The 14,009-nt window shown below is 49.4% G+C and overlaps 1 protein-coding gene across 1 annotated transcript in view; it reads left to right on the top strand.

Moving 5' to 3' along the window:
- Positions 1–3,966, top strand: part of Fev (FEV transcription factor, ETS family member) — a 4,772-nt gene extending 806 nt beyond the window's left edge. Inside the window, 4 exon segments of the mRNA XM_008825874.1 lie at positions 420–471; positions 474–659; positions 1,346–1,420; positions 3,316–3,966. Coding sequence (XP_008824096.1) covers positions 420–471; positions 474–659; positions 1,346–1,420; positions 3,316–3,893 — 891 coding nt within the window. The 3' untranslated portion in view covers positions 3,894–3,966.
- The last annotated feature ends 10,043 nt before the right edge of the window (positions 3,967–14,009 follow it).

Below are 14,009 nucleotides of genomic sequence, written 5' to 3'. Positions count from 1 at the left end.
GGGGGGGAGAGGAGGAGAGTAGGCTAGGAGAGGGGCGGGAGAGAGTTGGAAGGAGGGCTGTGGGGAGGGGGCCTAGGGCAGTGGCCTCAGAGTTCCGAAGTGGGGCCAGCACTCCAGCCGGGTCGCTGTTTGCAGAGTCAGGGAGGTGGAAAAGAAACGCACTCCAGCCCCCAGCTGAGCACGGAGCTGGGGCCCATCCCCCGCGCGTCTCCCGGGCTGCGGGGCGCGGGGGGCTGCCGGGTGCGCTTGGCTGAGGCGCGGCGCGTTGGAGACTTTATTGCGATAGGAAGATAAGAGGGGCGGGGGCGGGGTCTGGGGGGCCCAGGCGGCCGCACTTTAATTAAAACGGAAATTGCGGCCCCTGCCCGCGCGGGGCCGGAGGGTTCCAAGCGGCCCTGTAGCTGGGAGCACCGCTCCAGGACCCCCTCCCTCCTCGACACACCCTGGCTGCCCCCTCCCGCCAGGCCCTGCCGGACCGGCAGCATCTTCTTTTCCCTGTCACCCGCAGTCGCCTCGGGCGGGGATCGGCACCCCGAAGCGCAAAGCGGACGTGCCCCCCCTCTTTCGTCCCCCCCCCCAATCTCCCACCGCCCAGTCCCCGGCAGCGATGAGACAGAGCGGCGCCTCCCAGCCCCTGCTGATCAACATGTACCTGCCAGGTACCAGGGACCAGCCTGGGGCTGGAGGCACCAAGACCCTGGGCGGGACGTCTAAGCCAGGGAATGGGACAAGTTCTATGGACCAAAGGAAGGGAAATGTATATGAGACTCGGGTTGCGGGTGTGTGTGATGGGGTGCTGATTTCAATTTAGGGCGTTGGGGGGGATCTGCAAGGTAGAGAGAGCTCTGGGGTTTCAGTGTGTGGTCTAGAGGACTTGCAGATTAGGAACCTAGGATGCTGAGAGTGTGGGTCTTTAGCGTGTGGAGGGCTCTGTGCTCCAGCCACGCGAATAGGCTAAGTGGGCCGGGCGCGCCCCTGAGCCCTCAAGGGTCCTCACCTTCAAGCTCCCAGCGTACGCACCGGCCGGGCCCTTCAAGGGCCCTCTTCTTCTCTGAGAGGGGCTCCGCTGGCTCAGGCTCGGCTGGCGCGATCCCGGCTCGGCTTTATAAGGCTCCAGCCGGCCCCTTCAGAAAGCGGATTTCCTTTTTCCTGGACGCGTTTCCTGACTTGGGCGCTATGGAGGGGCTCTGCGCCGCACGCGTCTCAGCCTAGCTCGGGGAGGAGGAGCTGGGTGGCCGGGACCCCCAGAACACTGCAGCCTCCTCCAGACTTGGCCCCGGGCCCTTTTGGTCAAGCCCACGACTTCCGCCAAGACCTGCTTGACCGTTTTCTTCTGCTGCTGCAGATCCCGTCGGAGACGGTCTTTTCAAGGAGGGGAAGAGCCCGAGCTGGGGGCCGCTGAGCCCTGCGGTGCAGAAAGGTGAGCTGGCTGGTACTCTGGGCAGATGGAGATGAGGGTAGTAGATCGGCACTGGGGAAGGAACCCCAATAAAATGGGCACCACCGTCACTGGACAAAGGGGTAGAGCTGTGTGCACCCCAGGTTATGGAAAACAAAAGGTCGTTGTTGGATTGTGGGGTGGTCTTTGATTTGGAAGACATTGATTTGGTCTTTGACTTTTGAATCTTCTAAGTTCCTTGGGCAAGGCTTGGAGGCCAAGGATGAAGGGGATTCTGGCCCCTGGACCTTTTTTTCAGCAGAGTGTGTTTTTCAAGCTTTCATGATGTGGAGGGGGTGTTTGGCCTCTTTTTCTTGCTGGCCTCGGGAACCCAAGGTCGTAGTATTGCCTGGCTAGGGAGCGCCCAAAATTACTTCCCCTGGGCTGCGAGGCTCCTAAACCCCAGCCGGTACTCCTGCTTCACCAGCCGGGTACTTGTAGACTCAGCAGCCCTGCCAGTTTTCTGCCCTGGCATTGTGCCTGACTACTAAGGTTTGCTGCAGCAGGCAACTGGCGTCACTAAACTACCCTGTTTGCGGCTGCTCTTTCAAGCAACCCTTCCCCAATAGCTTCTGCCCCAGCCAGAACCCTAATTTCAACAAGTCACAGAAGCCACAAAAATGAGATTGGCAACTGCTTTTTTTTTTTTTTAAATACCAGAGGGAAGAGAATATGACACCCAACAAGAATGTGACTCCAACCTCTGATGTGGCTCTCTCTCGGTGCCAAGTGCACCTTTTAGCTCAAACCTTCTACTCTAAAACTAAATGCTGGCTACCTGGAACCAGGCAGCTCCACCCTGGGCTGGATTAGAGGGATTAGGGTTGAAATTCTGGGAGAAGGAAGCTGCTGGTTTCTGACTGAGTGACTGAATAGGAAGGAGAGGCTCACTAGACTCCATTTGAGGCCAATCCATTTTTATTCTGAAAAGGGGTAGGAACAATTTATCAAGAGTTTTCTCTGCTTGAAGCTCCAAAACAGGAGAGTGTGGTTTCTGAACCACCTGTATATCCAGTGAAAACCTCCTTGCCACCTCCAGCAACCCTGAAATTTGTAGGAAGATCACTCAGGAGTCATACAACTCTTTGATAACCCTATCTCTCTCCTTGGAGTTGCCCACCAGGCCCCAGAGAGTTATGGCATCTTTCCATTCAGAGAATCCCATCTACAGACCCCCTCACCCCCTCCCGGCAGCACAGTGGTCAGTACACCTGAAGGTGGTGAGGATGGGGAACCCCTGAGAGTCTGTCCTCTCAGTACACAGGGCCTCTGTCCTCCTTCCTGTCTGACATAGTGCTACAAGGAAGCCTGCTTTGGCCCAACATCAGGCTGGGTCTGTTTTATTGTATGCCTTTAGGTGCTAGGGACTATCTAGGCCTGGTACAGCAGTGACAGGAATCATCATCCACTTGTACATTTGCTCCTTTCCTTCTGGGTCTCAGGATGGGATCCAGCCAGGCTGGGCAGCTCAGCCACCTGCACAGGCTGTCTTGCAGAGTCGCTCAGGCTCTGCACTAAATAAAAGTGGCTGGCCTGGGATGGGAGGAGGGACTGATGCCTGGTCCTGACTTGGAAAGCCACCGAGGGCTATGGTTCACCGCTGCTTTTGCGAGGAGCAAACAATGCTCCCCATCCCCCCAAATTCCCACAAAACCATACGCCCTAGGGGACCTAGGCCCTCCAAAATGGGAGCTGTTTCCATTGTGCAAAAAGCGCGGTAATGGCGAGGTACCGTTCTGCGGATCCAACTGCGATCAGTTAGCTACTCCTTTCCTCCCCTCGGTGGTTGCCATTGGGTTACGTTTTCTTACTTCACCTCTGCCCCCATTTCCAACCTTCCCTATCCCGCTTGTGGCAGACGGTCCTCTTTCCCACAGGTAGCGGACAGATCCAGTTGTGGCAGTTTCTCCTGGAGCTGCTGGCCGACCGGGCAAACGCTGGCTGCATCGCGTGGGAAGGCGGTCACGGCGAGTTCAAGCTCACAGACCCGGACGAGGTAGCGCGGCGCTGGGGTGAGCGCAAGAGCAAGCCCAATATGAACTACGACAAGCTAAGCCGCGCTCTGCGCTACTACTACGACAAAAACATCATGAGCAAGGTGCACGGCAAGCGCTACGCTTACCGCTTCGACTTCCAGGGCCTGGCGCAGGCTTGCCAGCCTCCGCCCGCACATGCCCACGCCGCCGCCGCAGCTGCAGCCGCCGCAGCCGCGGCCCAGGACGGCGCACTCTACAAGCTCCCCGCCGGCCTCGCCCCGCTGCCCTTCCCTGGCCTCTCTAAACTCAACCTTATGGCAGCCTCGGCGGGCGTCACCCCCGCTGGCTTCTCCTACTGGCCGGGCCCGAACCCCGCCGCCGCCACCGCCGCGCTCTACCCCACCCCGAGTTTGCAGCCCCCGCCAGGGCCCTTCGGCGCGGTGGCCGCCGCCTCGCACTTGGGGGGTCATTACCACTAGACGGGGTGGCCAGGTGCTGCGCGGCCTCTCTTGACACCTGCAGACCCGTGGCCAGTTCCCTCCACATCCTGGGGAGGGCCCCCCAAGCCTCCCCCGACGTTCCTTTAACCCATATTTCACTACAGTAGCCGCATCCAGCCCAGGGGAGAAGGGATGGAAGGCTCTTAGGTCCTCCTTAAACATTAGTACCTCCCACCACCCTTAACTTCCCAAGAAGGGCGATTGCACCTCCTCTTTAATTTTTCTCTTCCAGTTCTCTAGATCCTGGAAAGGGGGGCGGTCCTAGAACTCCCCCGACTTTCTCTCTTCTCACCTGCATCTCTGGATCCTAGAAGTCCCCTCCTTATGACCCTTCCTCACTTTTTCTCCCTCTTGAGGACCTGCCTCAAATCCCAGCACGTTTCTTCTACTTCCTGGGACCTGACAAGGTTTGGTAAAGATCGCTGCCCCCTCCTTCTCCCCACCGCTGCTCCTCTCATCCCCACACTGGCTGAAGGGCTCAGCATGTTTCTATTCCTTTTCAGCCTCATTAAAGTTCCCAAGCTCCCCACTGCCTCCTCTCTTCATTGCTGCACCAGGACCCTTTCCAGGTAGAGGAGGAAGAGGCTCAGCGCAGGCAGAGCAGAAAGGCCTCGGGAAAGTGAGGGCAACGCAGACCTGGGTGTCGGTGGCTGGGAGCCAGAGAAACTGGTGGGTGGGATCCTGAGAGGGGGCGGCCCTATGCATGTCCCACCCCTACCCCATCCATGCCACCTTCCTCCATCTCGCCCAGCCTTGTGCCCTGCCCTCCACCTATCCTGGTTAACATCTCATTCTAAGCCAACCTTCAGCTGCTCTTACAATCCTTGCCTCCAACTTCATACCTTTCCCCGCCTCCACTCCCATCTCCACCCTGCTTCGTCCTACTCTCACAGAACCTTCCCTTCTCTCACAAACCGCCTGCTCCCGGTAGCTTTGGCTCTTTTTTCTGGATCTGCCTTTTTTTTTTTTTCCTCCAGAAGGGATTTCCCTCACCACCACCCTGTTGCTCTTGCGGTCCTTAGCCAGGGCTTGCAATGGGAGTCTTCTCCCGCAAGTGGTGCGCGCCCTCTGCTGGTCAGAGGGAGGGTAGGCCGGGGCTACAGCTAAACCCAGGAAAGGTTTTGGCGCCGCTTGGTGGAACTGCGGGTGCTTCCACAACTAAAGACAGGAGGACCGGTTGGCTCCACATTTCTTTTAGCCTTCAGAGAGAAGGAAACCCAAGCCCTTCCCTTGTGTCCGGCCTTGGGAAGTCTGGGAGGTGGGCCGAGTTGATCATTCTGACTCTTCTTACCACTAGAGGCACTTGGTACTGCCCCTGCTCTTAAGCTATGTTCTCGCCTTTTCCAAAACCTGTTGGCTGGGAAGTGGCCTTAGATGCCACGCCCCCACGCCCCGCCCCGAAGAAAACAACCCTGGCCGAGCTTTCAAGCTGCTTCCAAGGCAAGGCCCCTACCATCCCTTCCCTAAGGTCCAGGTATTTCTTTCTGGAGCGTATATCTCTTCCTGAAACAAAAGTTCCTCCTGCTGGGTGAGAGCACTCTGGGCCTCTACCAGGCAAGGAAGGAGGTTTCTCTGTGTCCTGTGGACAGAAAGAGGAAATGAAGGTGGAAGACTGGGCAGAGTTTGGGGTGAGTGTCCCTTCCTAGGGTCCTAATGAAACATCCAGATCCACGAGGGAAGGAGCCTTTAATTCATGTTCATTTTTCACTTTTATTTCTGGTTTTCCAAACAATGCATACTTAGGGTAGAGAATTAGGAGGCATGGCAGCACATGACTGTGATCTTTTGGGAAGAGGAAGCAGGAGGATCTAGAGTTTGAAGTCAGCCTGAGCTAAAAGCAGGACCCTGTCTCAAGAAAAAGAAAAACTTTGACAAATGCCCACAAAAGCCCCTATTATCGATTAGTTGGAGGAAGAGCATGAGACATGGAAAAAGGAAATCACCTGTCTTATTCTGCAGCTGTTGATCCCTCTTGATAATTCCCTTCCTTTCCTCTCTGCATTTTTTAAAGATAGGTCCCTTTTGTAGCCCTGGCTGGCCTGGAACTTGCTATGTAGACCAAGTTGGTCTTGAACTCATAGAGATTCACTTGCTTCTGCCTCCTGAATGGTTGGATTAAAGGCATGCCCCACCACATCCAGCCTGTTCTCTAAGCCTTTTAAAATCTAGGGCTACTAGGTTTTTTCATTTAATATTCTGACATAGACATGTTCTGTGTCATCATGTCCTGTAAGCCTTGTGAGGCAGAGAGTGGATTCATATAGTCCATAGAGTACATGAACCAGAAGAAGTCTGACCTGCTGGGGGCTCAGTAAATTACACAGGGTGTTAGAAGACCTGTTTACAGCTCTGTTTGCAGAAAAGGAACACACCAGAGAAGACCTCGACTGAATCCAGAAAAATATGAACTGCTAAGAATTTCTAACAAGGGTTGAGAGGCGCTGTTCTTAGATCTTCAAATGAAGGAACAGGAGGCTGGGGTACAAGTCTGGCAAGGTTGGGGCTAGCAGAGGCTGTGTATAAAGTAGGGATGTCTTAGGGTAATGCAGAGTAATATTCAGAAAAACTTATCTGAGATTGATGGAGATAACAGCATTTAGGATGGAGGAAGGAATCTACCTGCTACAGTAATTTTCCCCCTTGGAATGTAATGTATAGTGTTAAGGCAGCACTTTTTGGAGAACAAAGGGAAACCACACAGTGTAGTGGACCAGAAAGGAAAGAGAAAAAACTTTGGAGAGCCAACAACAATACTGATATAGTCTGGGAAATCCACTAGGGGAAAGGGCAGAGAGCTGTCCTGAGTGAGAGAACTCGCATGCATACGATTAAGGGCAATATTAGGACATGTGGTTGGAAGTAAAACTGATGTCACTAACCTAATAAGCCTCTGCCATTGAACATAGCAGATGAATTCTTTGTTCAGCAGACTTTTGTGGGAACAGTTGAAAGTAGTGGGGGCAGGCTAGATGACTGCTCTAACCTTAAGTCCCTTGAATGGGTAAAGGAGGGATTTTAGCCATTATTGAACAGCTGGGTCGATGTTCAGTTAATTGACTCACTTCTGAAATCCCATTCTTTTTTTTTTTGAGACAGAATCTTCTTGTAGCCCCAGCTATATATAACTCACTATGTAGACCACTCACTATGAATTCAAAGATATCCACCTGCCTCTGCCTCCCAATCCCATTCTTAAAGTCCTCTCTACTGTTCTTCTCTGCACCTGTAGCTAGTTTGGAAGGCTGATCGAGGACTGGGAATGGAAGAGAACTTGACGTGGCTTGGCTTGTCAACCAACTTGCTATGTGATCTTCAGACAAGCACATTTCTTTTCTGGAATTCCATTCCCATCTTAAGAAAAAGATGAAGCTAGGCCAGGGATTTTCAAACTGTTCTGAGGACTCTCAGGGGGTCACATAGGTTCTCGCTATAAAACATTTGTTCAAAGTCATAGATAAGATCAAATCCAGCCTCAGCACCTTGCAGTGGCTGTCCTCTTCCTCTTTCCTAGTCCTTCTCAGCTCTGATAGCTCCTGGGTGCTGTGATATATTCAAGCCCTGGGTTACTGCCATCTTGGGATAACCATTCCATTCAAGTCCTGAAGAAGACAATCTTGCAATACTGGAAGTTGAACCCAGGGCTTCAAGAATGCTGGGCAAACACTCTACCACATCTTCAGTCCCTAGAAGATACACTCTAACCACATCCAGCTTCCTGATAATCCAGGCCTTTCCCTACTGACTCTTACTTAGCCACTTGGTTCTTGGTCCCCCAGGGTATTGATCTCACCATTGTTTCCAATATATCCATTATTTCCAACCTAACTCAAGAACCAGTCTTTCTTTTACTGAAGTTCTGAACCTTTTCTCTACCACTTCATTCATATCACTGGTGAAAATGTGGCTCTCTACCCTGCCTTTCATCATGTGCGCCCACTACAGAGTTTACAGAATGCTTTCAATCTGTTGTTTTATTGACACTCCTCCCCTAAGGTTAGAGAGGCAAAAAAAAAAAAAAAAAAAGACAGCTATAACTCCGACTGCTTAGAGAATTAAAAAAACCAAGGCCTGCGATGTTAAATGACTTGGCCAAAGTCTCAAGGCTTGTTCTAGGGTCTGTGTTATCTGGTTCCACTGTCAGACCACTTGCTATTCCTACAGTGATAAACAGATTTTTGTCTCCTCCAGTACTCTGTGTGCCATCACTTGCTGATGGAGCCCAAAGTCCTATTAACATGCTATGTGAGGACATCTATGTCCATGCTATCTGAGACCCACATGAATGTAAAACAACCATGCCTCCTAGAGTACTTAGGCTGACAGAACACTTTCCCACATGTTTGCTCATGTGACACAGATCCTTCCTTCTGTCCATAGGCTGCTGTGGTATGTTTTTCTGCTCTTCTGGCCTTCATTTTTCCTCCAATATGTCTTTAAAATTCATTAAACTACTTTAGCTTTGTGCTGGATAGCTTTAGTGTCAACTTGACACACCTGGGTTGAGGGAGCCTCAATTGGGAAATTTCCTCTATTGGACTGGCCTGTGGCCATGTCTGAAGGGCATCTTCTTGATGAGTGATGTGGGAGGGCCCAGCCCACTGTGGGTGGTGCCACCCCTGGGCAGGTGGGCCTGTGTTGCATAAGAAAGCAGGCTGAGCAGGGGCCAGGGGAGCAAGCCTGTAAGCAGCGTTCCTCCATGGCCTGTGCTCCAGCTCCTGCCTCCAGGTTCCTGCCCTGAGTTCCTACCTTGGGCTCCCTGATGAACTGCGACCTGGGAGTTGTAAGACAAATAAACCCATTCCTCCCCAAGTTGGTACTGGTCAGAGTGTTTTGTCACAGCAATAGAGAACAAACTAAGACAAGCTTGTTGCTTGAGCTGTTTAGAATTCATATCAGTTAGGTCTGCTGATAATAAAAATATACTTTACCAGTCATTGAACCTGACCTGGTGCTGGGCTCTACTCTGTGCTAATATTTTACAAGATGTCTCTCCTCTGAACTGACCACACTTTGCCAAGTTGGGGTAATAACCTGTATTTTCAGACAAGGAAACAGGCTTTTAGAAGTGAAGTGGATGGCCTAGTTTGTGGGCCCAGAGATGAAGTTCTCACCATTTCCTAGTTCCTCTCATGCTGGGTCTGCCTGGAATGCCTCCTCATGTGACTGTGACCCATGTTCACTTAATTACTATATGCTAATTGTGCAATCACAGCAGAAGATGATTGGCTGTAAAGGATAAGCAGACAGCTTGTCTTATAAGCTTGGGTTCCTTACTGATAGGGAAGTATGTTTGTTCCTGAAAGGATGAATCAGGAGCTGTTTGGTAGCTCACTGTCTTCTACCAGCCTTTAATTTCCTACCTGTAGTCCTGAAAACTTGAAGTAGACTACTGTGTCTGGGAGGAGGTAGGGTCTGACTCTTGACTTCCATAGCATGTTTCATCAGTATGATTTCTCCATAACCTTCCTCCATCCCAGGATGGTGTGTCTCCATCAGGATGGTGCATCTTCATACCTTGATAGTGTGTCTCACGTTTAGTGGCTAGTGGCTTGATGTTCTATTGACTGTAACTTTTTATTTTTTAAAAAACATTTATTATATTTAAAAGCAAAAAATATATTTTATTTTTAAATTTTTATGTGTATGAGTATATTGCCTTCATGTGTGTAAGTGCACCTGTGTTGAGCAATGCCCACGGAAGCCAGAAGAGGGCATTGGATGCCCTGGAACTGGAGTTAGGACAGTTGTTAGCTGCCATGTGGGTGCTGGGAATTGAACCCACCTCCTCTGTGAAAGCAGCCAGTGCTCTTAGCTGCTGAACCACCTCCCCAGCCCCTATTGTAGCTTTTTCAATGAACGAGCATTCTCTCTGGCTGGAGCCTATCCTCTATTTCCTCCTCTCCTAGCTTACCATCCTTGTAACTGAAAGATAACACAGCACAGCAGTTAAGAGCCTGGGCTCTGGGCTAGACTTCCTTGGTTTGCATGCCAGTTCTGTCACTTACAAGCTATGTGACCTCAAGCAACTCACTTTACTTCTGTGTGCCTCAGGGACCTCATCTGTAAAATGGATATGATAACAACCTACCTCATATAGGGTTGCTATAAAGATTAAATGACCATGTTAAGTACTTTGGTATGTCTATCAATACATTCCATTATTAGAAAAAAAATAACACAAAACAAAGCAAACACTTGCCTTCTCCCCTTCTGAGCTCAATAAGATGTCCTTGGGAAGTGCTTGAAGGGTCACACTTACTTCTCTGTGCCAGTTTAGACCTCACCTAGGCCCACATGATGAACCTTCTTGACTGGTAATGAAGAACTTAAGTTGACTTCCTGTCCTCAGAGTATCCTCCATTTCTTTGTGGGGTAAGAAGAGGATATACAACATTGGGCCAGGAATGGTAGTGCACACCTTTAATCCTGGCACTTGGGAGGCAGGGGCAGGCAGATCTCTGAGTGCTAGAGGCTAGCCTGGTTGACATAATGAGTTCTAGGCCAGCCAGGACTGCAAGTGAGACCCTGTCTCAAAATAAAAGACTGAGAGAGTATACAATATTTAAAACTATGGGATTCTAGCAAGATAAAAGCTATGTGGCTTAGGGAAGATGTCTCAACATTCTGAGATGTTGTTTTTTCCTCTAGAGTATGGATAACAATACTCTGCTTCCCCTGGTTATTGTGTGGATTACATAAAAATTGGAGGCAAACAATATCCTTGTTAGACAGCAACTCACATCACCATAACTAATACCCAAACTCTATTTGATCTTTAAAAATCTTCTGTTTCCCTCATTTGACAGATGAAAAGGCTGAGACATATAAGGCATAAGTAACTTGTCTCATGGTAAGAAGGGGCAGTGGGGGCTGGAGAGATGGCTTAGCAGTTAAGAGCACTGATTGCTCTTGCAGAGGACCCGGATTCTGTTCCTAATACTGACACAGTAGCTAATAACTGCCAATAAGTCCAGGAGCAGGAGACTCTGACACCCGCTTCTGACCTTTGTGGGCATTTCAGGACATGGGTGCACTCACATACATGCAGGCAATACACTCATACACATAAAATAAAAATAATAAATAAAATATTTTTAAAAAGAAAAGGCCAGTGCAGCCTCTGAGCCCAGTCTTCTCTCAACAGCAGTGAGCTCTCCAACCACTAAGGAGAAAGAACTTTATATTGGTTTTTTTTTTTTTTGGTCTTTTTGAGACAGGGTCTCCCTGTAGCCCCAGCTGTCCTGGAACTCACTATGTAGATCAGGCTGGCCTTGAACTCACAAAGATCTGTGGGCCCCTGCCTCCCTAAAGCTTCCTAGAAGATAAAAACCCAATACTGAAAATTTATGCTCCAGGCACTGTTCAAAGAAATTTACATTCTTTTTATCAACAGAACATTCTGGAGTTGCTTCTAGTAGTACTCCCAGTCTACAGATGAGGAAAACTGAGGCACAAAACAGTAAAGTGCTCACTTGGGATTCCAGTACTTCCCAGTAATAAGGATATGATTCAAGCACTATAGTCAAGCTTTTACTCCATTCTTGACCCCATATTTCCTTGATTATCATTACTTTTTTAGACAGGGACTCACTGTGTAGCTGTGGTTGGCCTAGAACTCACTATGTAGACCAGGCTGGCCTTGCTCTCACAGAGATCTGCCTGCCTCTGCCTCCCAAGTGCTGGAATTAAAGGTGTGCACCACCACACCAGACAAGATTACTTATTTTTATGAACCTCAGTGACTTCATTATTTATAATGGATACTGGTTAGACCCAGTTCCTCAGTTTGTTGTGAGGGCAGAGCATGTGCCTGAAGAGTTTAGCTCAGAGCGCAGAGCACTGTTTCCAGCATTGATCAGAGCAGAAGCAGAGACCTGCCCTGCAAGTTCATGCCATTTCCTACTTTCTAATCCTCTAATTCTGCATCCCAGTTCCTCCTTCATGAATCAGAGAAGTTTCTACCCTTCCTTGAGGTTGAAGGAGGAGGAAGTGGCTGAAAGAGATTAGCAGGCCGGTCCTGAGTGCAGGGTTCTTCCTTCTGGATGAGAAGGCCAAGTTGCTTAGCAACACAGCAGAAGTTGTCAGGGAGGCTCCAGGTGGCATGGTCCTTTTCTCATCCTGCAGCACAGAGTGACCTAGAGGATGTTACATGGAGAGAGAAATGGAGAAAGTGGAGAAGGGTTCCAGGCTCTGATGGTAAACTCTAGTATGCACCCTCATTCCCTGTGATCATTTTCCCAGCCCCCCAACTCTTTCCCATAGGCCCAGGGTCTATCCTGAACATACCATCTGTACAATGACATCTGTGATCATGCACTTAAGGACTAGAGTCAGAACCACCTTACGTGATTTACAGCTTACAAAGCACATCCATCAACATAATGTCATCTGACACAATAGCACTTTTATCTTATTTACTTAGCGCATGTATATGTATGTGTGTTCATATGTGTGCATGTGTGTGTGTGTGTGTGTGCAGGCACATGCACAATAGCGTGTGTGGAGGTCAGAGGACAACCTCTTGTATCAGTCCTCACCTTCAACCTTGTCTGATACAGGATCTCTTGTTCTCCACTACGTATACCAGGCTAGCCTGCCTGCAAGCTTCCAGGGATTCTCCTACTCTGCCTCCGATCTCACTGTAAGAACCCTGGGATTACAAACACACATACTACTGTATCCAGATTTACTTCAGTTCTGGGGATCTGAACTTAAGTCCAGACACTTGTTCAGTGAGCACTATGTCTACTAAGCTGAGATCTCCCCAGCCCTACAACAGCTTTTTATTTTATTTATTATTATTTTTTAATTTTTTGTGTATGAATGTATTGCCTGCATGTAAGTACATCCGTGTCATGCAATGTTCTCAGAGGTCAGAAAAGGGTGTTGAACTCCCCTGGAACTGGAGCTACAGATTGTTGTTAGCTGCTATGTGGGTGCTGGGAATCAAACTCAGGTCCTCTGGAAGAACAAAAACTGTTCTTAACCACTGAGCCATCTCTCCAGCCCTACAACAGCTTTTTTAATAGAGGGAATGTTACTATAGCTGGACCTTTATATCCATGAGTTCTTCATCTGCAGATTTGACTAATCAAGGATCAACAATATTTGATGGGTTGGGGAGATGGCTCAGTGGTGCCTGCTGTATCAGGGCCTGAGTTCAGTCTCCAGTACCTATAACCCCAATGCTCAGGGGTGGAGAGAGGTGGATCCTGGGGGCATCTGGGCAAACAGCAAGCTCCAATTTTAGTGAGAGATCCTGTCAAAAAATTTAAAAAGGGTTCCAGGGAGAGTAACACAGGAAGACATCTCAGTGTCAACCTCTGGTCTCCACATGTGCCCTCATGGGTGAGTGTACATGTACACATGCATATGACACACATAGAAAGTAGGAAAAATTATATTTGTGATGAACATGTAGATTTTTCTTTGTCATTCCCTAAACAATACAGCATAGCAGCTATTTTGTGATTTAGGGTATGTGAAAGGATGTGCAAAGGTTCTGTGCAAAAACCACACCATTTTACACAAGGGACTCAAGTATTTGCAGATTTTGTTATCTAAGGGAGGCTGTCCTAGAACTAATTCCCATGATACTGAAGGATGCTTCTGTTCTTATATGACAATTGAGGGGAAAAGAAATGTCCCAAGGTCCCACAGTAAAGAAATAGCAGGACCCAGATTTGCTGCAAATTTGTTTCTATCATTCCTGTAGCATCGACATCAGTTCAGGCAATAGTTCACACAGATATGCATGTCATGTTTAGGTCCTAGGTGCTCCAAACGCACCTTTCCTCACCCCTGATCACAAAATGGGAGAGTAGGTCAGGTATGGTGCTACATGCCTTTAATCCCAGCACTCAGGAGGCAGAGGCAGATGGACCTCTGTGCCTCTATGAGTTCAAATCCAGCCTGGTCTACATTGTGAGACTTTGTCTTGAATGAATGTATATAGGTGAGTTGTGTGGAGCTGAGGCTCAACTCTTCATTCCTTTGTTCCCAAGCAGCCTGGGGGGATTCCTGGAAAGAGGAGTCTCAGGAGGGGCCAAACATGTTGCCCAAAGGCCTAGATTCAGAATGCCCAACTGGGCTGGG

This window comes from Nannospalax galili, unplaced genomic scaffold, assembly GCF_000622305.1.
Source record: "Nannospalax galili isolate Female #2095 unplaced genomic scaffold, S.galili_v1.0 scaffold127, whole genome shotgun sequence".
NCBI lineage: Eukaryota > Metazoa > Chordata > Mammalia > Rodentia > Spalacidae > Nannospalax > Nannospalax galili.
Note: the sequence above shows the minus strand (reverse complement) of the source record. Positions and strands in the feature narration are given on the sequence as shown.